General features: G+C 44.1%; 1 protein-coding gene across 1 annotated transcript; it reads right to left on the bottom strand.

The window, feature by feature from the left end:
• Positions 1–883: 883 nt before the first annotated feature.
• strip2 (striatin interacting protein 2) lies at positions 884–25,965 on the bottom strand. The gene is made up of 22 exons (XM_073480796.1): positions 25,855–25,965; positions 20,588–20,657; positions 18,559–18,633; positions 15,450–15,584; positions 15,226–15,346; positions 14,226–14,294; positions 13,514–13,620; positions 13,186–13,313; positions 12,860–13,048; positions 12,283–12,333; positions 8,212–8,444; positions 7,311–7,376; positions 7,162–7,225; positions 6,839–6,910; positions 5,988–6,062; positions 5,783–5,880; positions 4,882–5,008; positions 3,680–3,780; positions 3,298–3,364; positions 3,077–3,181; positions 1,661–1,865; positions 884–1,134 (listed from the first exon to the last, which is right to left on the bottom strand). Exons 1-22 carry the CDS (start codon positions 25,963–25,965, stop codon positions 884–886), a joined length of 2,520 nt encoding a protein of 839 aa, XP_073336897.1.
• Between the last annotated feature and the right edge of the window lie 1,225 nt (positions 25,966–27,190).

Raw genomic sequence — 27,190 nt, 5'->3', positions numbered from 1 at the left:
CTTATAGCTGGTATATTTCCTCTTTTTTTTTTTTTTTGGTGATATATTACGCGAGATCACGTAACACTGTAGCTCCCACTTACTTCTTCATTTGGACTATCAAAAATGACCCTGTGGTTTTGCTTCCAAAAGGCCTTTTTTTCTTAGAAAATACATAAGAAAAACTTTCAAATCTGTCACTGACAATCTAAAACCCCAAACCTACAGTAGGCTTTGTGTTAACATAAAAAAAAGACAAACTGATTATAAATCATTTACATTTACATCCTCATTCAAAAAAGAATTATCATAAAATGTTTAAGCACTCACATTGATACAAATAAATGGGGAAAAAAACGTTACTTAGGAGTCAAAAAAGCACCAACATTTTAAAAAGGAGGGGCGTATAAATTGAAAAGTGAAGATATTTTCGTTGGGGGCAGTAGAACTGGCCGAAACAGTCTCCTGCTACAGCGGTTTCTTTTTTACTGCTACCTCTGATCTTGCCTGTCACGTCCATGTGTGTTCACAGTAGTCATAGGCACATGTTAGCGTCAATCGTGTGTGTGTGTGTGTGTGTGTGTGTGTGTGTGTGTGTGTGTGTGTGTGTGTGTGTGTGTGTGTGTTTCTGTGGCATCTATTTGTGGCGAGCTCACAGCAGGATGCTCCATCCATTTGTCAGATTTGCTCCATTTTACCCTTCATCTCTCATCACTGTAGAGCCTGGGTGGTGGCTTCTCCATCTCCACCACCATCTCCAGCTTTTTCTCTTCACCCTCCCCCATATAACCTCAATTCCTCCCTCCTCTGGCTCCACTAAAAACACACCCTTAAACCACTCCGACAGGCTCGTGTGTGACCTCTCTGACCACCCCACCCCAACCCCTCCGTCATCACCCCCCCATCACGGATTCTGCAGCAGCCCCTCCCACTGGATGGGCTGGGAGAAGACCTCTCTCTCCAGCCACATCTCGTAGCTGTAGTGGAAGTCCTCAGGCAGCTCCACGCGCTGGCCCAGCACGCTCTGCAGACAGTTGTCCACGGGCGTGAAGTCCCCGTTCCTGTTCTTGTCGTAGCGGCGGCTGTTGAACTTCTCGATGCTTTCCCGCAGGGCGCACTCCTCCGCCTGGAAGTCCCAGGGCCGCGCGTCGATGTCTGGGAACAGAGAGGAGGCATTATGCTCTATTCTTCACCTGTAACGGTATTGATTACTGATCTTTGCTTCCATTTCGTCGCCTTATTTCCCCCCTTTTTTATGCTTCTACCCATACATCTCTCTCATACTCATGGTGACAGATCACTTGCTCTCCCGCGAGGCACGGTGACCCTGAAAAGCCCCCCCCCCCTCGCTGTTGCTATGGCAACACGCTCCAGACTGTTCAGCTGAGGTGGCTGTTGGAGCATTGTATTTCACACACACGCAAGGCAGATACATACACATACATGTACACATCGACTATTAACCACACAATTAGTATTTATTAACCTGAAATGTCGCGTTGGGTAAATGTGCTCTTTACTGTGCAGTCTTTGTTCGACTCATCGGCTCTGTGTGAGGCTAGAGGAGGACTGCTGGGATTAATTATCTCCATGACCGTAGTGGTCATAGAGATAATTAATTAACCCAAACATGAAACAGAAGCATGAAAATTTGAAAACACTTCATGAATTGGGAGTTTACCGTTTCCGTAGGCCCAGTCGTCGTTGAGCCTGTGGCGGACCTTCTGGTAGATGGCCGACATGGTCTTCATGTTGCTCTTCCTCCACTGGCGGCCCAGATACTTGGTCTGGATCTTGAGCAGCTTGAGGACGTAGAGCTGCATCATGGCCTGCTTCACCTTCAGAGCTCTCTTCAGGATGGGGGCAGACTTGAACACCACCAGCATCTGAAAAGGAAAGGAAATTTATCCTGAAAAGTCCTGAAAACATTCAGCAGACTGAGCTTGATCTGGATTTGAATAAAAACAAGCCCCACAGACATCTGCTCTAAATGACAAAATAAACTGTTAATATATCCATTAAAATGTACATGAAATGGCTGTCCTGTGCTGATGGATGTGTACCAGTCCATAACAGGACAACTTCTTTTTATTTTCCCTTCACACATCCAAGACCCCACAGCCCTGCTGGGCTCCTGGTGGCACTCAGATGCTGATGGGGACACACAGATGGTAGATCCAGTCATGCGTCCCGTTTATCAAAACATTCAGTCTTGTATTATGCACAATACGCTTGGATTTTTTTTTTTGGGGGAATGCAAACATTTGGAGTGGACACAAACTTATATCACCAAGCTGATTATAAGTGACATTAAGATGGGAAGGTTTAACAGTGGGAAGTCCTACACTAAATTCACTTCCAGGATCTTAGCCCCAGATCAGAGTTAATCTGTCCTCGTTTGTGTGAACTATTAAATGATGAGATCCACCGATGCATCTCCTCCCGTATCCTGCTGGATATCTAGCAGGCTATATGTGTGATTGTGTCACAGATGGATCGGGAAGCCAGGAATGAGCTACAGCCAACTCCTCTCCTTTCTACTTCTCTCCCCTGCTGTCATCCTTAGTAGCTCTTTGAACCCAGTCTTATTATGCATCTATTTTTAGATTATTGGGGGCTTTATTTGAAGGACAAGACAGACAAAGAGTGAGAGGGAACAGAAAGAGTGAGAGGGGTCGACATGCAGCAGAGGGCCACAGGCTGTAAATGAACCCGGGCCACTGCATTTATTTGTACTGAGCATGCATCAGTTTTTGTAACTGTATCGTTCTTGCTGACCTGCAACTATGTTTTCATTGAAAAAAGTTATTTATTTACATCCAACAGACATCCCTTTCTTCCTCTCTTCACCACAAATCAGGTCACAACAACTTGAACTGCTTGGGCTGCGTCATTCCCGTGTCATGTCTGGCGTGTGTGATCTGGTAATGTGTGACCCTCCGCCGCTGATTAGTCACGTAGTGTGCAAACCACACCGACCGCAAGATTACTGATTACAAGACAGAAAGTTGTGCATTGCGGACAGCTCAGCGACCTGACAGCGAAAGTCGTGCAGAGCGACCGCTGAGCGTTCAGGCCACAGCACAGAATCACTCACCATCGTCCTGGAGTGTTTCCACTTGGTCAGCTTGTTTAATATTCTCAGCAGATTGATGCAAGAGAACAGGTTTCTCCAGCAGAACTGGTTGCTGTCTCCAGCTTCCTAAAAGACCACACACACACACAAAGGTCATAATGACACCTGGCAGGCTACTTTACTGGCTGACCTTCATCCAGCGAGGATCAATCAGATGTCACGCTGACAGTGTTTCCACTCACCAGGCTCTCAGCTGTGAGCTCGGGCATCTCATGGACCACACAGTGGGGAAAGTCCAGCACACATATACTGAAATAAACACACAAAGAAAAGACTCACAGTTTATACAGCCCAGTCACAGTACTGCAGCGTCTTTCACACCTGAGTCTCCTGTCGTTGCTTTGCTGCTGTGATGCCATCTGTGCCACCTGCCCTTAATACTTACCTGTCGTACAGCAAGTCCTCGAACACCAAGCACATTTTTAAAGGTACAGTCGAGGGGAAATTGCCACACGATTATACAATTTTCCTGTTTCTCCTGCACCAAAACAAGCCTGTGTTTTGTTTAAAAAGTCGCAGTGCTTTTCATAAGAGTATAGAGTAAGAGAAAAGGATCCTACACACCTGTTTTTGGCACTGATGTAGGACATGATGTTCTGATTGAAGAACTTGAGGATGAGTGGGATACAGTTGGCAAACACCAGGTGCTGGGAGACGATCTCGAACTGCAGGGAGAGAGGAGGCGGCGGTGAGGAATAGTTAAGAGAGTCTGAGAGTCTGGAGAAGAACAACAACTCATAAATAAATAAATAAATAACTCTTAAACTTCTATTTCTTAGTTATGGCTCTTCTTTTGTGGTCAGAGAGTGTGTTGTAGATGAGACAAAAGACATTTCTGATAAGATTATGATCTGGATGAAACTCTGTATGATGGAAAATCCATATTTCAAGAGCGAATAGGGGAGAAAAAAATCCTGTGGCTGGTAATCCTGTATCGTTGATGAGTTCCCTGTGTGGGGAAAAGGTCAAGAACTGGAGGATTTGGTAAAATAAATCCATCACCTCATCCAAGAAGCTTAAAAAGATTAAAAGCAGAAACAATTCTGCTGCATAAGCTTTCATGAGCTCATATTTCGATGTGTTATTGACTTTTGTTGCCAAAAATGTGACATATTTCCCCTCTTTTATGCATTTAACTATCCCATCATGAAGGATTCATCTTTAAATTTATCCTAATAAACAGTTGTCATGATAAAGAGTTTGTACGGTTGTCATATAATGCATAAGACTAATTGTTCTGACTTCCTACTGCAGCTCATGTGTCTGCATGTAATCTGCTTTTGAGGCAGCAGAGGGCGCTACTACTATAATGTACAGTGTGAAGGAATGTCCTAGCAACAGAAAACAATCCCTTTCCCCTTCAACCAGCTAATTATGGAAATAAAACAAGATACAAGGGACCGATCTTCATTTGAAAAACAGCAGATTTTAGACCAGATGCTCTCTTTCAATCTGTTTTCTGTCTTCATTCAGACGAATGAAGCAGCTGCGAGCGTATGAAGCTGATTCACAAAATTGTGAGATGTGAGTGGGGGTGGAGAGGACGATGAAAAGAGGAAAGTAATGGCATGCTTGACCAGATAATCAGGTGGAGGGGAGCGGAGGTGAGCAAGAGGGGGGAGGTGCAGGGATACTAGTTGATGTCTGTGCTGCTGGGGGGACGGTGGTAATGGGAAAAGATGGTAATGAGAGGTGCCTGTAGGAGAGAGGACTGGAGGTGTGTGTGTGTGTGTGTGTGTGTGTGTGTGTGTGTGTGTGTGTTTAACCTGATAAACATGGTTGAGTTTGAAGTGCTTGAGGAGCAGCAGGAGCAGAGCAGAGATGGCCTTGACGATGATTTCCTTGTGGCGGTTCACATCGATTCCCAGCTTCATGCTCTGGAGGACTGTGATACTGGAGGACACACACACACACACACACACACAAACAGTAAGCCTTTAAAGTCGATAATACTAATAAAAACAGTAATATAGCTTTGTCTCAAAAACACATTCATAAACATCAAATTCAAGGACTTTCCAGGCCTGATTCTCTAAAACGGCACTGTTTGAAACATGGATGCTTCGTTCGTTCTTCAGTGTTTCATAAAGGATCTTGAACCTGAAAATGAGCATAACATTCACAGTCTTTCAATGGTGTCAATGACCCGTGGGAACCCTGCAATAAAAGAAAACATAACCACAAAGCGACGGACTGTTGAAAACAGAGATTCTGATCAATCCGTTGATGAGTCATCTGAGGTTCTTCCAGTTGGAAGTGTTGAACTAGATACTGTACAGCGTCAAAACAAGACGACAAAGTACAGATTTCAGCCTTGAAAATGTCAGACAGGGTTGAGAATTTTGAGTTGGATGATTTTTTTATTCTCTTCTCTTTTATTCTGTCTTTTAGCTCTGATTATATGCTGCATGTCAGAAAACATCCCTGCTGTTCAACAGAAAAAGATGTATGTAAAAAGTGGTGCTCCTCCTATTGCATCCTTTTAATAATGGACTACTGCTCAACAAACAGAAGTTACAAACGTTGGAGACATCTGACAACCTAACAAGTATATTTTATCTCCAAGTCCCTGATCTAAATGTGGCTCCAAATGTCTGCAGAAGCGTAAAAATAGTGCTGTTAGAAGAAAGATTCACATCGTTAAGCTGCAGCAGTCTTTCTACTTACGGCATCTCCTCAGGCAGCACATCAGCCAAGATGTTAATGGAGTCGGTTTTGGCTTTGGAGGTTGGAGCTGCAGCCAGCAGCAGCTTCAGGAGAGCGATCTGCCACAAATAACAACAAAATATTACACCTTTGTTTCTGTTTGAGAGCTGTATTTGTTGTGGAACACGTGAATCCAGGTTAGATAATGCAAACCAGAGCCACTCACCACGTACTGGGAGAGGTTAGGAAGCATGCCCAGGTACAGCATCTCTGTCGGTGTCTCCTCCACCTCCTCGTCGCCCTACACGACACGACACACACAGAAAACCACAAATCACAAATGTTATACTGTTCACACTAACTTCATTAAATATTCACCACATTAAATATTCAGTTCATTTATCCATGTAGCTTAACATAAAGAAACAGCTGAAAGTAGATTAAAGGAACAGTTCACCCATAAATGAAAATTCAGTCATTATGTACGATCATGTCGATGGGAAGCATCACAGCAAAACAGTGTTGCAGCATTCTCCTAAACAACAGGAGTAGATTGGGACTTATTTTAAATACATAAAAAAACAACAACCAAAGTACATAAAATGGCTCCATGCAGCTCTGCCGGTGTAGTCCAAGTCTCTGGAAGCCTTGAGATCCTAAACTTATTTGAAAAGACCTTATTTATACCTTCTTTTTGTTTTTTAGCTGCTAAGCTAAAGGCGTTAGCACACACACCACCTGAGGTGGGTGGATGAGCTTGAACACACATCGAGAGTGTAAATAAAGTATTTTCAAATCAATATGTGATCTTGGGGCTTCTGGGACATTGATTACACCGGTCGAGATGTATGGAGCCACTTTGTAGGTTTTTTTCTTTTATAACAAGTCCCCAACTACTTCAGTTGCAACGCTGTTTTGCTGTGAGGCTAAAGAAATGTTTCGTGGACTATGAAACTTCACCTGCCTTTCCATCTTCATGGAGGTGAGTAGATAATGATTTTGAGGAACTGTTCCTTTAACAAGACTGCCACATTGCAGGGTCATGATTGTGAAAAATGTCACGGTGACATCACTGACCAGAGTCAGAGGACACTGCTGCAGCTCCTCCTCCCTTCTGACCTGGACCTCAGCGATGGACACATATTTGTGCTGGAGAACAGAAGAAAATTTAAAAAAAACTAAACAAATGACACTCTGTATTTAAAGGTATTTAAGTGCTGACTGACACCCAGAGGTGTTTACCTCTGTTTAGCTAGACTACACAGCTTGTTTAAACAGTATGGATTTCTAAGCCGCAGGGAGTATTGATTAGGAAACACTCTGGCCATAATGAGGCAAAGCAAAGGAGACAAAGAAGATTCGCAAAATGTGAATCTGTGTCTAAGGAGCCGATGACTCACCTGTTTAAGAGTCTTGACGCTCTCATGAATAGGTCTGGGCAGGCCCACCAGAGTCTCTATATCACTAGAAAACAATAAAACATCATTACAGCAGACTGAAAGAGGAAAGCTTCTGAAGGATATTTTATTATCTCAGATGAAATACCTACTTCCCCAGAGTGAACCCGATGAACTTGTTCCTACTGGTCTCCAGGAAGTGCTCGATGTCTTTCTCCCTGTACACACACACACACACACACACACACACACACACACACACACACACACACAGACGGGCCGCAGTCAGATTTTGGATTCATGCGCGAACACCTGCTGCCACAATCCTGCATATGAACGAGCAGCTAAACAGCCCGTTTATCCGAGGGTGCGCTCACGTGTGTGCGGCACACCCACACAAACAAGCACAGCACGCCGCATTAGCTTTCTCAAATCTCATCAGTCACACTGCTGCTCTCTGTATGAGGGGTTCACAGCCTCCTACTGATTCATCAAGCCTGTGCGTTGCAGCACTCTGATCCAAAGACACAGAAGTAGAAAAGGTTCGCTAAAGGATGACAGAATATAGGTTTTCTGATCATGAATGCGTGATTAACGATGTGTTTGTGTCCTCTCTCCAATGCATTATTTATGTCCCCAAAGCAGAGGCAGCACCCCGGGAAGACACACATGCTACCGTCTGGGATACACAGATGGAGAGCGTATTGCTAGATGATCATGAGGAGAGAAAGCCGAGAGAGAGTTTTCTAATTTTTTGTTTTTTTTGTTTTTTTAGCTCCTCAAATGGTGGCAGAGAATCAGGGTGGCAAACTGACACTAGCTGCCAGCCAAATGGTGTTGAGTCCTGACCGTGGGCGGGAAGTTTTCTCTACTCTAGTGGACAAAGCAGCCTTCATTTGGAGGCTTTATTCTGTGGAATAACAGCTAAGTGCTTTTACACTAATGAAAAAATCACCCGGGGGTCATTCTGAGAAGCTAAAGTAATGAGTAGCGGTATTATTTGTCATAGAAAGGTCTCTGTTGACGGAAAAAGGCAAGAACTGTGCAATTAACCTGACTTTAGGGGCCCAGGGGAGGCCCTTAGGGAAGTTGACCCTTTCTGTGGGGGGTCTAAGAGGAGGCGGCGGAGGCGGCGGCTGGATGATGACATCACGGTCCAAGGGGTCCACCTCGCCCTCGATGCCACTGTCCGTGTCCTCGGGGTCCTCCTCCTCGTCCCGGGCGTCGTCATTCTTGAAAGGGTCCCGCTCGTTGTACGTGTCCAGGCTGTCCTGTTTGACCAGAGGCTGGCAGGAGAGAGAGGGGACAGGTGGTTAACTGCACTGGGAAGACTTGATCACAGACTGAGGAGTAATTAAAACTGAGAAATAATACAAGTCAACCACACAAACGTTACCTGATAGCGCATATATGAGCTTTAAAAGGGCACTATGTAGTTTTGGAGAAGAAAATCAAACTCAGAATTTTAATATTTACAATTTAAATGAGGTAATAATACAAACTCAGAAACATTTATGAATTAACAAGCTGTTCTCAGAGGAAAATGAGGTCCCCAGAACACTGTTTGAAGCTAGAAAGGTGGCAGGGTCCGCCAAATTGTGTTGTCCTTCAGTCAATGATGATCTTTCTCTTCTGATGAAAATTCCTTCCCCAAAACTACATATTACACCTTTAACCCTGAACAAGCAAACTCATGCTGTTCATTGTTCAAACCAAGTCTTGAGTTGAAATATTTAATTCACTTTTCAAGAGTTGGGACAAGCTGATACTGTCACATAGTGTGAAATAAAATGATTTTGACAACTTAGAGCCTAAACAGCCCAAACAAAAGACAAAAACTCTTTAATTTAACTATATTACTACTGTTTGGTATCTAAATTTAAAGTATTACATATAGTAGTACTTGATATCTACCATTTGTACAGTACACAGTTGGCTACATTCAGACTGCAGCTAGAGTCAGGGTACACAGAACAGATAAGGTGAGTTTCTTGCAGACAAAGCATTACAGAAAGCTGCTGACAGGGTAATCCACTCTCATATTTGTCCGTTGAATATGAAGCTACAGCTAGGAGACAGTTAGCTTAGCCTAGCATAAAAACTGGAAACAAAAAAAAAGCTGGCAAGGCTGTCTGTCTAAAGATTAAACGATCCAACCACCACCTCTTCTACAGCTTGCTATTTGGTATGGTATATCTAATTTATTTAGTTAGTAGAAAAAACAAAATGGAAGAGTTGAGGTTTTACGACAGTTAGCCAGAGTAGCATTAAGCTAGCCAAGTCAAGAAGTATACAACTTCTTATTTGCGCCAATCTTTATTTTGTATACAAATTAAACATAAAGATAAAGTTTTAAAACATAACATTTTTTACAGGTGCTGGTGATGACATTTTTTTTTCTACGAACAAAGCTAGCTGACCGTTTTTCCCCGTTTCCAGTTTTTATGCAAAGCTAAGCTAACGGTCTCCTGGCTCTAGTATCAAAGTTAGCATAGCATAGCATTAGTGGTATCAAACTTGTCGTCTAACTCTTGGCAAGAAGGTGAATACGCTGATTTCCCCAAATGTCAAACTCTTAATTTTTTTACTCTGTCTTTAGTCCAAATGTACAAGTATATGTCTTGTTGAATTACCAAAATCCTGAGAGGGCAGTGTGACATCTTCTCAGCTTTGCACAGCAACCGCAAGCAACTTTTTCTGATTCAACTTACCACACATCTGCACTTCAAAAAAACACAGGAAAATACAAGCGAGACCCAACAAGGCTCGAGATTTTATATTGAGCTCTCATCTACAAACAAACCCATTTCAAGTTCAAGTGCGAAACACACATTCACAAACACACACATATCTCAGTTCAGACAGTTTCTCCGATGAATGACCGTGGCAATAGTGCAAGCATCAGGCATGAGTCAGCGTTCTGGACATTAGTCGAGCTAGTGCAGTCGATGTATTATGGTGCGTCAGCGCTAGTACTAACGCTGGACTGAGTGAGGAGTCTAGTGAGTGTATGGTGGGAAGGAGGGGAGGGAGGGAGGAAGAGGTGTTGTGAGCCATTCTCTATGGAGAAGCCATTCAGTGCTGTGTGGGAGGTAAAGCTAGTGTTTTTCTGTCAGGGTTAGGGGACAACTGCTTTCAATGACATCCATTCAAGAGAGAGGTCAGCTGGAAAACCAAATACAACACCCACAGAGGAGATAGTGTGTTCAAGACGATCTCAATTCACCTCCTCAATGAATGCATTTTCATGACATTGACCCCTAGTCCAGAGTCTACAGTGCAAAGGTGATCTTTGAGGCCAAACCTGGCAGCAATGTGATGGAAACTACACGGGGGGATGCTACTACAGTAGATGCCTGAAGTGACCGTCTGTATGGGACTGTGGATAGTGACCGCTCCAGAGCCAATGACAACAGCCAGCAAGTCAGCCCTGTCTCTCAAACCCCGCCTCCCCCCCCCCCCCCCCCCCCCATACTGAGCAGGTGACAGTGGAGGAGGAGGAGGAGGGAAGAGGAGGAAGAGGAGGAGAGAAAGAGGATGAGAAGAAGAAGAGGGGAGGGACAGTATGAGGTGTTAGTGGATGGTGAAGAAAAGGGATGAAAATGGTGGAATTAGCACAGGAGGAAAAAAAAGGGAGGAAGAGGAGAAGCAGGAGGACAGAAAAAGGAAAGGGAACGAGTGGAAAACAGTAGGAAGAATTGAGGGCGTAATTAGGATGGAAATACGATTTTGTGTGTCAAGTGTCAAGGGGAGTGGTGATGAAATGGGCATGTATGGATGAGAAATTAATAAGCAGGAGGATAAGCAGATTAAAAGGGAAGAGGAAATCAGGAGAGACCAAAGTAAAGTTGAAAAGAAGAAAACAAACAGGTGGTGATGATTAAATTAGGTAGTTTTGGGAAATGCAAAATTAGTTTTCCTCTTGTGAGAGTTAGAGCAGCAACAGAAAGGTTTTTAATTGTGTTTATGTGTCCGATGGGAGTGTTGAATGTGTACGCCTTCAGTGGAAGCTACGCGTAAGCAGGAAACAATACAAACATGGAGCGTCAGGGGTCAGGAGGCACATCAGCAGCGACAACAATGGCGGAAATTGTTAAAAGACCAAGTCCCCATCCGTACTTGTGTTGTCACGATACTGACACTTCTAACTTCAGTACAACACTTTGGAAAATATCTATATTCGATACCATGTTCGGGATCAGTACCAGTCCGAGACTGTTACGTTCGTGCTCAGCAAATGTTGAAAAAGGCACATTAGCAATGGTGCTGATATTGTGTTTTGTCCACCAGTCATTAGGTGAGACCGTTAGACGTCTCAACTGAGGCCAATTTTCCACTAAATAAGTACAGCAAGTGTTTTACATCTAGTTCTGTTCTATACGATCTAGTGGAGTCCTCCACTAACACATGTAGTACATTGGCAAGTACGTGAACAATTACGTTCACGATGCAGCCGAGTATCTATGTGAACACGTGGCTGAAAAGCAAGTATATCACCGGCCTGAGATGAGAAAATCAATACCAATCGCAAGTCTGAACGCTCACGTAGACGACTTCCAACAAATAACTGCCTGTAAAATCACAAAATGTTGTTTTTACACTTAAGTTTCATGTGAGGATCAAACAAACGAAATACAGAAGTGTTAGGCGAGCTCTTTCCTGCTGCTTTAAGTCTTTCTGTTAGACTAAGCTTACCAGCTGCTAGCTGTAGCGTCATCTTCAGCATCTAACTCTCAGCAAAAGTTTAAAGAAGCGTATTTCTCTAATGCCAAATTATTGGTTTTAGTATTGGAAATGAGGCAGGATTGCACCAGAACCACTTGGAAACGTAAACTTTGCATTTCTGATTCATTTAATTTCATAAAATTCTGTAGGTTCTGGTCGATAGTTTGGAGGGTTTAGGCAACATGCTTCATGTAGAGTGTAATTTTAAACTCTTGACATGTTGCTTTCTCAGTTTTGGTGCATCCTGGTATGATCGGATGAGGTTAAATGATAGGAGGAGGAGAAGAGGAGGGAGAGAGAGGAAGGTGGCAGGGATCTGGGAGAGGAGTGCTTAAAGTCCAGCTCAATGCAGAAGAGAAAATGCAGAAAGAAAAAAAGTGGGAATTTGTGGGTAAAGACCTGCTTCTTGGGAAAGGGACTGTCTCCTTCCAAGCTATCAACAAAGGCACTCTGTGGGAACACAAGGAAGAGGGGCAATGAGAAAACCAGAGGGTCATTAGAGAGAGAGAGAACCTGTCCAGTCAAAGCTCTTCTATGAACAAACTGGGGGTTGGTATTCTCAAAGCTGTCCCGGCGCCAATATCATCTGTGGCATCGCTGACTTACAACAGCGAACCAGTGATGTTGGCACGGAAGAAGTTTTGGGAAAACCCGACCCTGCAAAGAGTTCGAGGGAGGAATTCTACAGGGTCACCTGACTACAAACAGGTGAAGCTCTCTGACAAGAAAAATAATGGAAGAATTAGTCGGGTTAAAGTTACTAAACACACTCTTCCCTTTGTGTTACTGAGATAGATTAACAGCTCGCACAACACTGTGTGCGTGAAAGTGCAAGTAGGTCTAAGACAAATGTGTGTATTTGTAGTTAAGCCATTGTGTTAAATAGGGAGTCAGAAATAACGTGTTTTCTCCATGCTACGCTACTGACGAGCCCTGATTGACTGAGGGCGGGGTCGGGTTGGTAGGTGATCGTTACCCTGCGGCTGCGGCGGCCTCTCTTCTGCTGCTGCTGTTGCTCAATGAGCTCCATGGCGGAGGCCGGGGGCGAGGCCGCTCTCATCGCCCTGACCACCTTGATGCTGTCCTCCGGCAGCGGCGGCAGGTTCAGACGCTCCCGGCCCCGCACCTTCATCTCCTGGAGCTCCTCGAAACCCCCCAAGGTGAACTGGAAGGTGAGGATGAGGGCAGAAACACGGTGATTCACAGGGTTGTGTACAGAGGCTCAAGGGGAGACAGGAGGGGGGAGAGGAAGGAATGAAATATGTGTAATGAATATGTGTTTGAAATGTGAGCTGTGCTGACCAGTATTGTCTTCCAGAGCAGCAGCAGCACCTTCTTCATGGGGAAGTGTGGCGCATTCATGCTGCAGAACTTGGTCACCATGGTGAAGAGGAGCAGGGCGAAGGGCTCGCCGTTGTACAGAGGTGAACCTGGGGGGTCAAAGGTCAGAGTTAGCAGTTAGCTGAAGCAGTATTTGTTTATTCTGCATTACACAAAAATGTGTTTGTGTGCACAGTCTGATCAACGGAATATTTCTGAAAGTATACCACCACAGCAACCACACGTATTTCAGCAAAGGTGCCTTGTATCTGTTCAGTAAACACACACACACACACGCACACACACACACCTAGCTCATTCTTGAAGGCCTCTCTGGCGGCTCTCCACTCCGGTCTGTCGTCCTCTGTTTGAACTCTGATGGTCTCCACCATCAGGTACATGATGCTCAGCAGCACTCTGCAATGAGAAGAAACACGCAGGTTGACCATACGTGACTGCCAAAGTACAAGAGACAATAATATGATGAGTAACACTGAGAGGTGAGTGCAAGAAGCAGAGGAGGGTTTGTGTGATGTGCTCGAGAGGGAATGACTCCTGTGCTCGGCGAGGATAATTCACCCTCCGTTCATGATTACCTGGAAGTAAGCCGGGCTGTGTTTTGTGCATTAAAACGCTTTGTTCACTAAACAAAGCCTCGCGGCACGCTTTGTTTAAAATGAATGAAATGGTTTTCGATTTTTGGTCCAGCAATTAGCTGCAAATCCTCCTCTAGACTGTAATTATTTATAAGTGTGCAACTGGGGGGAACGCGCAGACGGGGCTCTGCGCATGTGTGAACACAGGAGCGTGTGTTTGGTTCGAAAATCTATCCCGTTAAGCAGAGATTGAAATTGAACGTGAGGGAAAAGGGACAAAGGGAATAATTACATTTTGTAGATTAGGTGTCGGGTGTCGTTTCTGTGGCCAGATGACAGAAAGTCAAGCAGGAAAAATACTGAGAATTGGAACAAAAAGAGCAGAAGTGAGAACAACGTGCAGTAAGTTGTGAGTATATTGCTTACCTGAGCTCTGTGCTGTCTGCCAGGGAGATGGCGGGCTTCCTCACTGCACTGCTGCACGCCTGGTTGTTACTGCAGACACACAAAAAGTAAATAATTGCATAATCTTAGCGGTTTTCTCTGATAAAGAAGAGACAGTCAACACTACGTGATGAGGACGCGCTGATCCAAGACTCTCGATTCTACTCTGGTGCATTCTTCATGGGTTTTTTTTTTTTGCACAACCAGCCAATTCCTCTGAAGCACCATGTGTGTGTGTTTGCGTGATTGGCTTGCTTACACCGCTTTGTTGTGCAGCATGGTGATAGTCCAGACTGTGCCACGATGCCTCAGAGCAGCTTACGCAACAACAAAGCGAGCGCTGGATCCCAACTGAGGCCCGACAAACCGCCGGCAACAAAGACGACTTGAAGGAGCCTCGTCGGAGGGTTTTGAAGCGCGCATCACAGACGTTGTTTTCCTGTGTTCAGACTCTGTCAGCGTCTGTTTATCCCCACAACGCTCCTCTCACTCCAGTGAGCTCCTCTAACCGTAAAGAGGAGCATTTGGAGGAAACGAGTGCGAGCGCTGAGGGGAGGATTCGGAGAGTATTTGGATCTTGTAAGTGAGAAAGACTCTCTCAGTAGCGTGATACCCTGCTGCTTATGAAAGATCTCCAGATTTTAAAAGACAAAGATAAAGGTTTCCTTTATCTGATAAACTCCTCCCTTCCTGTATTGCCGCAGGCCCTCGCCCAAGGGGGGAAACAGATTTTTAAGATATGAACTGTTTTGACTTTCTATTGCAGTGCTGCACTTCACGCCCTGCACTGTAAAAATGAGCAGCAGCAAAGTCTGTACTCTCACCGTGCAAACCCAAGGTGAGAGTGACATTGTTGCATTGTTGTTGTAAAAACCTGGCATTTTATTTTACCCTCACCAGCAGTTGTTTCATCCACTGAAGTGGTAAAGAAAAGCTTCTCACGACTCGCACGTCCCCAGCATGTTGGGTGCGTCCTACTCACTCTATCTCCATGCTGAGCAGCTCCAGCAGCGCCGTGAAGATGCCCATGTCGTAGAGCAGGAAGACATTGTGTCTGGACCAGTGGAGCACGTCCACCTCTGTGTCACACTCGTCGAACACTCCTGGGGAGAAAGGGTGTTGGGGAAAACCGTATACAAGAGGCATAAGTCAAAATGTCTGCAGTGGGAAAGGCCTGTTGCTGGTTGTGACGCATTGCCTACGCACCCTGAGCCAGGTAGAGGATGGCCCGGGCCACCTTCAGCCTCTTGTCCCTGTCCGTCACCTCCAGGGCGTCCAGCAGCCTCATCACATACGCCCTCTGCTCGTCCACCGTCAGCTCGATCCACCTCTTGCCTCGAGCTACGGGAGGGACACGCAACACAGTGGGCAGGATTATTTTCAGGAGTACTTCTCCCAGTATCTCATGTGTGATGAGAGAGAAAAGGTTTAATAGGTTTTATGATTTACGTCTTAAAGCATCTGAACAGCGGCGGCTATGAGGTCAATGCTAAACCCCTGTATGGCTGCGTAGCTAAATTCTGAAACGGCTTAGCGTTTACTTAAAATGCTAAGCTATTAAGTAGTGTCTGTTACACAACAATATTTACCTAAAGTTTGCTAACATTAGCCTCCGTAAGCTGATCACACCAGACCAAGTAGGCTAAGGCTGTAGCAGCAATCCCCTGAGTGTATTTAACTGAGCAATGGTGCGTTCAATGGCTTGCGAGTTTAACTTTTAAACCACCTGTAGATTTAATTTTTTCTATCAGTCTCACGTTATCTCACTCGTCATCACAACCATTTGTTAGCTTGTTAGCTTACTGTATCATACTCATTAGCTTGCTATGGCTATCATGCTTGTTAGCTTACTGTATCATACTCATTAGCTTAACACTACTTACATTATAATACTTATTAGCTTAGTCTAATTATCATACCATTAGCTTACTGTAGCTTAGTGTAGTAATGCTTATTAGCTTACTGTATTATTATACTTATACCACACCATACTCATGATCTTTTCTATTATTACGCTTTATCATCTGGTTTTAATACTGTGCTATCGCTTAAGTGCAGCATGTACTGTTCCGTTAAAGAGAAAAACACATTTTTCCTTCATCATTCTTTTTTCCGAGCTAACTTTAAGTCTACATGCTTTGCAGTTTGGGGATCCATTAAATTAAGCCATCTGGGGGATAGCCTCGTTTTTGAGAGGGGCTTTTATGCTCCAGTTTTTCTCTGTAGTGACACTAATCTCCCCGGCCTTCCCCCATCATGTCTCACATTTAAACGCGAGGTTGATCAGGAGGATGGCGACTGTAATAGTCAATGTAGGGACCGACTGCCGCTTTGATCGGTCATTAGTTTTTAACATGATCAGGCCCACTGCATCAGCTCTGGAAATAGCTGAGAGGTCGAGCATTGCCAAAGCAAACAGAGCAGCAATTAGCAAAGTAAGTGGCATCATGAAAACCCAGAAGTAAATACAGTATTTAAAAAGAAATAGACGTCTTCTTTGGCGGGGACTCAAGCCCTCTTTTTTCACGGTCTAAGTCCTCTATTCTTAGACTCTTCACTTGATTATGCTGACAGTAATAGGCATTAAGGAGCGTAATATCATCCCAGTCAGTGGAAGTCAGACTCCTACTTGCAATGCAGAAGAAAATAGCTTTCTAATTTCAGTACTGTCTCCTAAAAAGCTTCAGTGAGTATCTTAAATCAGATATGTCGTGATAATCACAGTGATTAGGATTAGAAACGTATGGGTAACGGTTGAAAACACTGATGAGCAGACTGTCAGTGGCCCTGACACACACACACACACACACACAGACATACACAGTAAAGCAGTAAACCCATCTTCTGACAACTGCTCACTGAACACACACACACACAACATACACACACAATAATGAAAAGGCCGTGATGTAAAGAGGCAGCTCTGTGCTCTATCTCTGTAAAACAGCAGCCAGAGAGACTCTCATCTAATCCTGCTATTCATTACCACTCAGCTTGAAGAGGAGGTGACAGATAAAGAGGGCAACGCTCGTCTCGCTCTTTTGTCTATAATGTGTGCCTCAGTCACTCGAGAGCTTCACGGCTTCTGATTTTGTTATTTCCCCTTGTTTTACTTCAGCACATATTCAGAAAAAGGGGCATGAATGTGACCATTTCCACACGAGACGGTACGATTCGGATATCAGGTGAAGAACACGTTGTATTTTAAGCATGATCTCTTGTCAGACCGACGATAATTCATGTTGGCAAAGCCGCTTTGTTCTCGGTAACCAAACATTAATCACACGGTCAGGATGTGACCCATCCCATCTGTATCTGTGGGGATATTCATTCTTTGAACAGCTTAAAAGAGCTGAGCTTTGATGTGCCTGGTCGCCCTCGCCTCACACAGGTCGGCTTAAAACAAGAAAAAAAAAACACAGCAGCACACTGAAGAGCGACGCCGGCTCATGTTGCACTTCGGAGCTGAGGTCGCACACATCGCCTCTACAGCTTTAACGCGACAAAACGTCACTTCTTGGGGAACAGACAGTCAAATACTGACACTTTGGGCTGTAGTGCGACGCGAGCTGCCAGAAAATGATCAACAGGACGTGAGTAACACTTGTTACACCTGACCTTAAGCCCATCCTGGTCCGAAGCTCCTGCGCTAGCGGTGACAACACTAACACTGGTGCTCTGAGCTCCAAGTCCAGACCGCTAGCTGCAGAGCTAACTGAGCTAACTAGCTACCAGCAGCTTCAGTTAACAGCAGTTAGCAGTTTCACCAGTATGCTGCCCCTTATGAACTCCACAAATGGGCCCATTCTTACATACTGCACCTTTAACTTGAACATTACCTTCAACACACATTTTATCGTTTGTGTAATGCTGCCGGGGAACATTTTGTTTAGTTAACCTTCACCGTCTTACTTATGGGCGCTGTTATCAGGAAGCTGTAGCCGACAGGGACATTCAGGGCGACACAAAAGGCGAACAGCAGCAACACTGCTGAAGGAGCCATCAAGGTCTCTGGTGATAAACATCAGCAACAAACTGCAGCAGCTCCAGTCCACCGCCTGTAGACTTCTTTGTGTTTGATACATCACAGGGAGGCAGCAGAGTCTTGGCAGAGTATTTCTGACCCCATTTTGTGTCTCAGACGCTGCGGACGGCTCAGCTTTTAACTCTCTCTTCACCTGAGCTGCTGACAGCGAGGGGGGGGCGACACACACGGCATCCTACAGGTCATCTAAACACATTAAGGGATGTACAGAAAGCTTATCCGCGGCCATTTACAACCTTATAATCTCTCTCACACAGGCAAACACAGTACCATGGCTCCTGTAGTCCTCCTCAAAGTAGTCTCTGTTCAGGGCGAACTCCGGCTCCTCGGTGTAGCTGTAGAGCTCTGTGGACAGAGCAGAGAGCAACAGACTTAGAGCTGAAATGATGAAGTCAAACGTTTGATTGGTCGACAGGCAGAAAGTTAATCAGCAATGTCACAATTTTAATCACTAATCGAGGCATTTGTGAAGAAAAGACTGGTGACAGCTTCTCCAGTATGACTGCACATCAGCAATATGACTGTGAGGATATGCTGGGGTTTTCTTTTTTACATGTCAGATGATTATTGACTTAAAGGTGGAGCGAGCGACTTTGGAGAAAGAGAGCTGATTGTTGAGTCTCATTACCAGGTGGTCACACACTGACATTTTGGGTTGGTGGCTCGATCCGAGCCAAAAAAACAATAACCGATCTTTAATGGAAAAAATAGAGGGAATAGAATAGAAACAGGTAAACTGTGCTCCCCTCCAAAAACAAAACAGACAGATTTAGCGCTCCTGTCTCCTCGGCGGTGATCTCATCTGTTTGATCCACAGTCTAACGATTCGTCACGTTGCCGTGCGTCTCCTCCTGTTCTGAGCGCGGCCGTCAGCGCTCACCCCCCCGAGGAGCTGTCGCTAGAAAGCTGCCGTGACTGTCTGTCTGTCTGTTTGTGTGTGTGTTTGCCAGTGTGACTAACACTCTTGGCACATCAGCTGCCGCTTGCCATCCACCAAAGGGGCAGTCGTTCTGACTCAAAATCAATGCTCTCGTTCAACATTTCTCCCCTCACATCCCCTGGCTCTGGGGACGACATGGTGCTGGACAGGAGAGGAATCTAAAAATACACACTTGAAATAAACTATTGGACTTGAAGTTTAATCAAATAAATAAAAATCCATAAGTCATTCATAAACCAACCTCCAGGTCACACATGAGCTGTCACCAGATACACAGATGCTTGTATAATTAGAGTGTTTATGACTACTCATAGCATTAGTCACACAATGTGTCCTGTGTCTGGAAAACATGTCAGGACCAGAAGACTTTGTTCTGCGCCTTCAGCAGCATGTCAGCTTAATGTCTCGTTTTCATGAATAACACTGTAACATAAAACAGCTGAAGGAAACCTGAGGAATGCAGATGCAGTATTATTTTTCCAATCAATAGCACATTGTACTGTGTATGCTAAGTCGAACCAGAGGTATTACTGTAGGAATTCTGTGGGATAAATCCTGTGTCACACATAACAACCAGGCGTAATTTTTTTTTAGCTTCAAGTTTGACTCAGTTTGAAATGAAAAGAGAATATAACAACTACTGAAAGTGCAAGAAAAGAAATATTTCATTAGCCTTGGTCTGTGTCATCTAAAGCTGGATGCCCACTCGCTGTAAAACTCATTTTGGCGCAGCTGAGGCTACAGTCATGCTAGCTTCTTTGTACGTAAGCATAGCAATGCATCGAGCTACACGCTAAAGTCATTCTCATAAACAATGCTAATATGTTGATGCTAGGGTGCTAAAAGCATAAAGATGTTTTATTTCAAAGTTTAGTTATGCTAGTGTTAGCATGCTAACACTAGCTAGACTGTTGGGAATGGCAGTACTTTTGCAGATTTGGTTACAAACTAAAATACTGGACTAATTTAAAATTTGTGACCTGATTCTGACCTGAACATTTTAATTGTTGAGATATATCAGTCTGGATCAAAGTTGTGGATGGACCAACAGACCGACATGCTAGCATGCTGCTAGCATGGCTAAAAGATTACATCCAACAACATGGGAGAGCCTGATTACAGTGAACAATATGTCGAGGAAATGGAGGCAGAATCACAAAAAACGTATCTTTATTAATTATTTCACCAGATCAAATCTTTTGTGCATCAATTGCATTCGGCAGAATCACAATGAAGACCACACAGAATGCAGCATCTACAGTATGAGAGACGCAAATGGTGTGCAAGCTTTTCACATCAGGGACATTAAGATTCATCATCTAATCAGTTTGTGTGAGTTCAGTTGCTTGTCTGTCTCACCTGAAAGCTCAGCAGTCAGTGCGTCTGTGTCTCCATACTCAAACTCCAGATTAGGAGACTCCATTGAGCTCTGAGAAGAACAAAACATACATTAGCATATACATTATAATATGACACTGTACACAGCAGATCACAGATGTCCTAACACCCACATGCAAACAGATACTCAAACATACTGTAGGCTATACAACACCTACCACTACTCTGTACTCCACACATCACCCACACACGCTCTCCAGGCTCGTTCACAGTTTTGCCTCATCATCATGTGTCTTTTGGAGTTTTGATTGGCTGCTGAATCTCCAGGCAGCGTTGATTAGTTGTTTACATTTTTTCTCCCTCAGATTCCTCTTATCTAGAGCCACTCACTATTACTGACGCTCTGTATGGGCACGCTGCTTTAATCAATGTGATTGACTGCCTAACAAAGCAGATCTGGCGGAGCAACAAACTGCAGTGATGAAGAAGTGAGAAAAGAGAAGGCGCAGGAATCAACATGGCCCCTGTTTTAAGGCAGATTAACTTCTGTATCCAACCGAGGGTCTCTGCCGGGTTCTGACTTTAGCCTTACCCTGTGATTAGCACGTGCCCTCGACACAGACTGCACACATTAAGTTTCTGTGAACGCACTCACCGACGACATGCAATCGCACAATGTTTTGCTGCAACCTTGATAAACTCTTTCTGTCGTGTCGTGATGGATTTAGAATAGGTTTCAAAACTTTCTCAACTCCCTGGAAGGCATGTGATCCACACACGTGCAAACACACAAACACACTGAGGCTGAGATTGTCAGTGCTGTGAAACTATTTCTTCCCTCTAAAATAGAGAAGCAGAGAGTATGCAGTAAGGTCACAACATCATTAAAAAACTTTACAACGAAAACCACAATGTTCAAATTCCCCATTTTGTTTCTAGCCTGTCATGAACCAAAGAGAGCTCTGACGATAGCCAGCTAGCTTAGCAGCAACAGTGGTGACTCTGCATTATTTAGTGGGTTACAGGTTACGTTAGGAAAATACTATGTACATTTAGAGTAATGAGTACCATTAAATAAAGCACTACTCTAAAAATAATGTGTTTCTCTAATTATGTACCTACAAAAGTTTTTGTCTTGGACATGTAGCCTAGCTTTAGCTTCAGTCTTTTCGCATAGTCTTCATGTAGCTAGTTAGACCCTTTTGCATGGTCTTCTTTTTAAACAAATAAGCTGTGAAACATGAAAAACTTATCTTGAGAAAGACAACCAACTCATGTAGCTAATTTTAGTGTTGACATTAGCCTACACCAGTTAAGCTAGGCTACAGCGGATGAAACAGTGTGTGAAATTTTAAGACCCATTGTGTCAAAAATGACCACCATTATCACTGTAAACTGCATAGCAGAGAGCTTGACACACGCAGCGTAGCAATTGGTGTGTGTTTAAGGCTAATTAGCAAGTGTTAGCATGCTAACAGGCTAAACTATGATGGTGAACATGATAAAGATTATACCTGCTGAACATCAGCATATTACCATTGTCACTGGTAGCGTACTGATGTTAGCATTTAGCTTAAAGGTGCTATATGTAACATGCAGTACACAATACTAAGTTGACCTCTGTATAGAAATTTGACTGTAAATGGTGCTAAAATGTTACGTATAGCACCTTTAAAGAACCTCAAACAAGCTGACTTACTCAAATTCTAAGTATTGTCAAACAGTCAGCACAGAATGAGTCACAATAAGACCAGCCGATTTTTAAAATAAGACCTTTATAGTCTGATATGTAACAGATAAACAGAGTGATACTGTATGACAAACAGTATCATGAAATTCAGAAACTTCAAAGTGTAACTTGTTTATGGTTAACGTCTGGGACAATTAGAAGCTCGATCATAGAAACAGACGGAAACATTGTTGTTTATTATCTGTTATCTTTCCGGTGGGGGGTGTGACCTGATGAAATTTCCCTACAGGGATGATTAAAGATTCATTTTACGTTAACGAAAAGAAAAACAAAAACAAAAACAACATCCTGGCAGCAGGGGAAGTCTCCGAGCTGCAAGTGTGTTTAACCCTGTGAAAACAGCCCCAGGGCCAGGACTGTAAATAAGGATGTGCACTGAGTCAGCGATCCTGGTTAAACAACTCCGTGTAACCGTCTCCTATAAATACCTGCTGCAACCCAGTCAGCACGGACTGGAATACACAGGACGTCAGCCTGCAAAGTTTGTTTATGACACCGGGCCGAAGCGATGACATTTGATGTTGTTACCGCACTTGTAGACCAGGAAATGAGAACCACTTGGGAGCGTGGATGATTCGACTAAATTACCCACAACTCCTCAGTGCGAGCGAGGACAGCCGGTGGGTCTGGGTGACCGGGTGCCTCACTTTTTGCTTTTTACAATCTGCTCTGACAGTCATCCTGACATTACACTCATTGTAGAGTGTCAAATCTTTTGTTCCTGTAAAATCAAAGCCATTTAAGAGTCAATACAACAACACACTCTATTAAAAGACCCACTTTCATCAAGTAAGCAGGTCGTGCCCTCCGATGAGGAACAACCTGATATGCAGCAGCTATTACAGATGTTTTGTTTGATATCATCTGTGCTGCAGGCGGCTAGTCCAACACCAACATTCATCCACTGCTGCCAAAGCACAACCCCGTCCCATTCTTCTGCTGTCTGATGGCTCAGCCTGTTAACAAACAGCGCTGAGACTGCTGCTGATTGTTTTAATGATGAATTCAACGATTAGGATTCAAATTGTTCCTTTCGTCCACCGATTGTTGGTGGCGGAGTCCGCCATTTTTATGCTTAATTCAAGTGATTAGCAGGAAACACTGAACGTACGTCAATACTATTGTCAGTAAATTCAGACCTTTCAGTCCTTTAACTGGATAAAACTGAAAAAATGTGCTCATCAAACTCTCATCAATAAACACAGAGGTACTACTAATGATTACAGTTGCCAAAGTTGTCAATTACTTTTACGTTAATTGATTAGTTGAACAAGCAGCCTAATCTACCATCCGTCTGCTGAAGAGCCGACAGTCACTGAGGGACAGGAGCTACAGCGACCGCTCTTTCCAAACCCCACTGAGATGTTTCTTTAATTCCTGTGAGCATCAACACAGACAACTCTGCTCCACTTCCCCCCCTTCCCTCTCCTCCATTTTCTCACCCAGCCTCCCTCACCCTCTCCCCCCCTTCAGTCTCCCCTCTCTGTCGCCAGCTGATAACGAAAGCCGTCCTCGGCTCCAAACTGGCAGCGCTCCTGCAGCTCCCACACTCTGCACCACATCGGTGTGCAAACACTGGGCATAGTGTCAAAGCAGGCCACCCCCGCTCCAACCAACATATGCCACAAAGACGAGAGATGGCTGCTCTGCCCGGCACGAATGACGGACGATTTACATACATGAATGAATCAGATTCGAGGTTAACTTAACAGACGGACGAGCTCCTAGTGTAGTGCAGCGGCCTGGGAACATCTACACCTGGCACGCTGACGTTAAGTGCTTTCAACGTCCATGTCATCAAACCCCAACCCCCGACCACCACCAAACCATCAACAACCCCTCGTCCCAGAATCCAACGGCTGGGAGATGAACATGCTCTAATTCCCTCAAAACCATTCAACGTTCACGTACGAACACACACACATGTCACGGGTGTTATTGACTGGATTTTGGCCCGGAGGGAAGCTTTGACTGCTTAACTTCTCCAGAGAACCTGGGGCTAAGGAACCCATGAAAACCATCTTCTTCTAATTTTTTCATGAGGGGATGAATTATAGCTGCGTGGCACTTAAAGAAGCATCATCAGGCTGAAGAAGAGCAGAAGAGCAGAGTAGATTTACTGGTTAAACTGGGTCTGTGGGTTAGGGTTAGGCTCAGCCACTATGATTTGACAAAAGTACAGCGATAAATCTTCCCAATTAATCATTTAGTCTATTACTGAATGCCAGAAAGTGGTCAAAAATGAGCCAAACTGATGTCTTCAGACTGCTTTTTTGGTCCAAAGATATTATAATGATGTAAAACAGAGAAATCCTCACATTTGAGGAGCTGGAACCAGCAAGTGTTTGGTATTTTGGCTTAAAAAATGACTTAAACGACAATATTAATAATCAAAAACGTTGCCCATTCATTCTTTTCTGATCCATGAGTCATTTCAGATCCAAAGTATTGTTAGTTTCTCAAAGGCCGTAATTCAACATCCAAAAACCGACCAGTCAATTAATTCATTAGCTGACTGACAGAAGATTGTTCTGCAACTATTTTGATAATCAAGTTAATATTTCGAGCAGAAAAACATTTGCTGGTTCCAACTCCTCAAATGTGAGGATCTGCTGCTTTTCTTCATCATTTATGATGTTAAATAGGACGTTTATGTTTATGACTATTTACTATCATAATACAGAGAAAAACAAACAAACCCTCTTTGTTTTCATGGCTGAATAAACAAACTGACATTCTGTTTTACTTTGTTTATATGTGGCGGACCCTGCCACCTTTCTAGCTTCAAACAATGTTCTGGGACCTCTGAGAACAGCTAGTTTATTCACTAACGAGTTTGTATTATTACCTCATATTGTAAAATATTAAATGCAGAGTTTGAATTTCTTCTCCTAAACCACATAGTGCCCCTTTAAGTGCAGGACTACAGCTCATTATCACTTAATTAACTCAGTCTTTTTAAGGAATTAAATGACTTATTATACTATATAATGTTTAAAATAAAGACAAAATGTAACCAGAGTGAGTAAGGTCTTAAACTGGTCCCTTGAAACTTGATTTTATTCCACGGATCAATTAAATGAAGGACACGGGCCAATGTCAACCACGAGGATTAAGGGTATACAGTACTTTATGAGGTGACTCAATGAATCCATAACTATTAAATTGATCTAACACTGGGATATGTTGAGTAGTGGTGGTGGTGGTGGTGGTGTGCTCCTGACAGCAGCAGTCACATTTCACCACCTGCATGCTCCACTCTGAGCACCACTGTAGGATTACTGCTGGGTTATTTATAGGAGCCGGTTGCCAAAATAACACCTCGGTGTCTGCCTGCCTGCCTGCCTGCCTGCCTGCCTGCCTGTCTGCATGCATGCATGCTTTCGAGCCAAGACAGCGACTGACTGCATGAGAAGGACATTCAGCTGATCTGAAAGCTCCCCAGCAACAACACACACACACACACACACACCTCCAGTGCGCTGCTATACCATAAAGCTGTGGTAGCCGACTGTACACAAACACATCTCCCATTTACCTCCGACTCCTTCTGCTGATCCTTGAACACATCTTTCCCTTTCGGCCTCTGTCTGTCGCCGTTATCGTTAAGGTTATTAATGATAGGTACCTCCATGTCCTCCGCCTGCATCTTTCTGTCTCGGGTCGGCTCACTTCCTCCTCCGCGGGTAGTGCATACCGGTCCGGTGGACAGCTGAGATTGCACCGCACCAGGAGGAGCACCGGCTCCGGAGCCCAAGTTGAAGATCTCCTCCTCCTCCTCCTCCTCCTCCTGCTGCTGCTGCTGCTGCTGCTACTCCCCCCAGCTTAGTCTGTTAGGTTCGCTGTCCCTGTGCGCCCCGAGAAGGCGGGGTTAGAGAGGCACTCATGACAGCAGAAAGCAGCATCAGCTGACATGAAAGTAAAAGGATGAAGTGATACAGAGTCAAAGATAATAGTGCTGATATTAGTGGATTAAAACTGAAAACAGTAATGCATCATTTCCTGAGAGAATCTGAATGGCGGACCCCGCCACTAACAGTCAGACTAGTGAAAATGCAGAGTGCAGGCTTTAATTTTGAGTCCTGGACCTCATATGAAACAAACTGGTTAATGAGTTTATTATATATCTACAGCAGGAGAGGGTCCTCCATGGTTCAACACAGTCCACCATGTTGGACCGGCATGTTTCTACAGTAGCCTAGAATGGACAAACCAAACACTGACTCCAGAGAGGGCCTTTCACATTTTTAGCGGCCACCGTAGGGAGCGCTGAGGCCAGGGTTGGTCACTGATAGATGCCACTAAATCCCACACACTCGACCTTTAAAACCCACCACTGTATTTAAAATGGCAGGTATGAAGATGAAGCCTAAATCAGTTATTTTATGTTTAGCTTAAAAGCTAAATAACGCAGCGCCTACAAATAATGTCTTCTTGTTTTTCTTCATCAGCTCTCTTGCATGTTTGAACATCATGCACTGGTTTAATAAATGTATCTAACACATTTGAATATGTGATTAAAAGGTATGCTAACCACATGTGAAATCCACCTGTCAGCCTACTGCGACCCTGCTAAGCTAGGCTAGTTACCTTTTACTGCAGCAGAACTACCTTATCTATCACCTAACTAATACTGTGTTACAAACTCAATTACTTGTATGTTACTTTTCAATCACAGGAAACAGATTTAGCTTCAGGCTAGCTTCAGCTGTCGCACCACCTCGGCTTGCCATATCTAGCCGAGATCAGACTCTGTGGTTTGGTTTTCACATTTGTTTTGTAGCTCTTGCTAATTTTACATTCGGTTTCCCCACTGAAATGGTCCTTTCCTGTGACATATTCATTTTAATGTGCTAAAACAGTTGTCAAAAAAA

This window comes from Pagrus major, chromosome 14 (assembly GCF_040436345.1).
Source record: "Pagrus major chromosome 14, Pma_NU_1.0".
Taxonomy (NCBI): Eukaryota; Metazoa; Chordata; class Actinopteri; order Spariformes; family Sparidae; genus Pagrus; species Pagrus major.
Note: the sequence above shows the minus strand (reverse complement) of the source record. Positions and strands in the feature narration are given on the sequence as shown.

Coding starts and splice junctions, on each gene's coding strand:
- strip2 (XM_073480796.1), bottom strand. CDS start 25,965: ATGCAGGCGGAGGACATGGAGGTACCTATCATTAATAACCTTAACGAT. Junction 15,347..15,449: donor CATCCTCTACCTGGCTCAGG/GTGCGTAGGCAA, acceptor CTTTCTCCCCAG/GAGTGTTCGACGAGTGTGAC. Junction 7,377..8,211: donor CCCTGGGCCCCTAAAGTCAG/GTTAATTGCACA, acceptor GTGTGTGTACAG/GGAGAAAGACATCGAGCACT.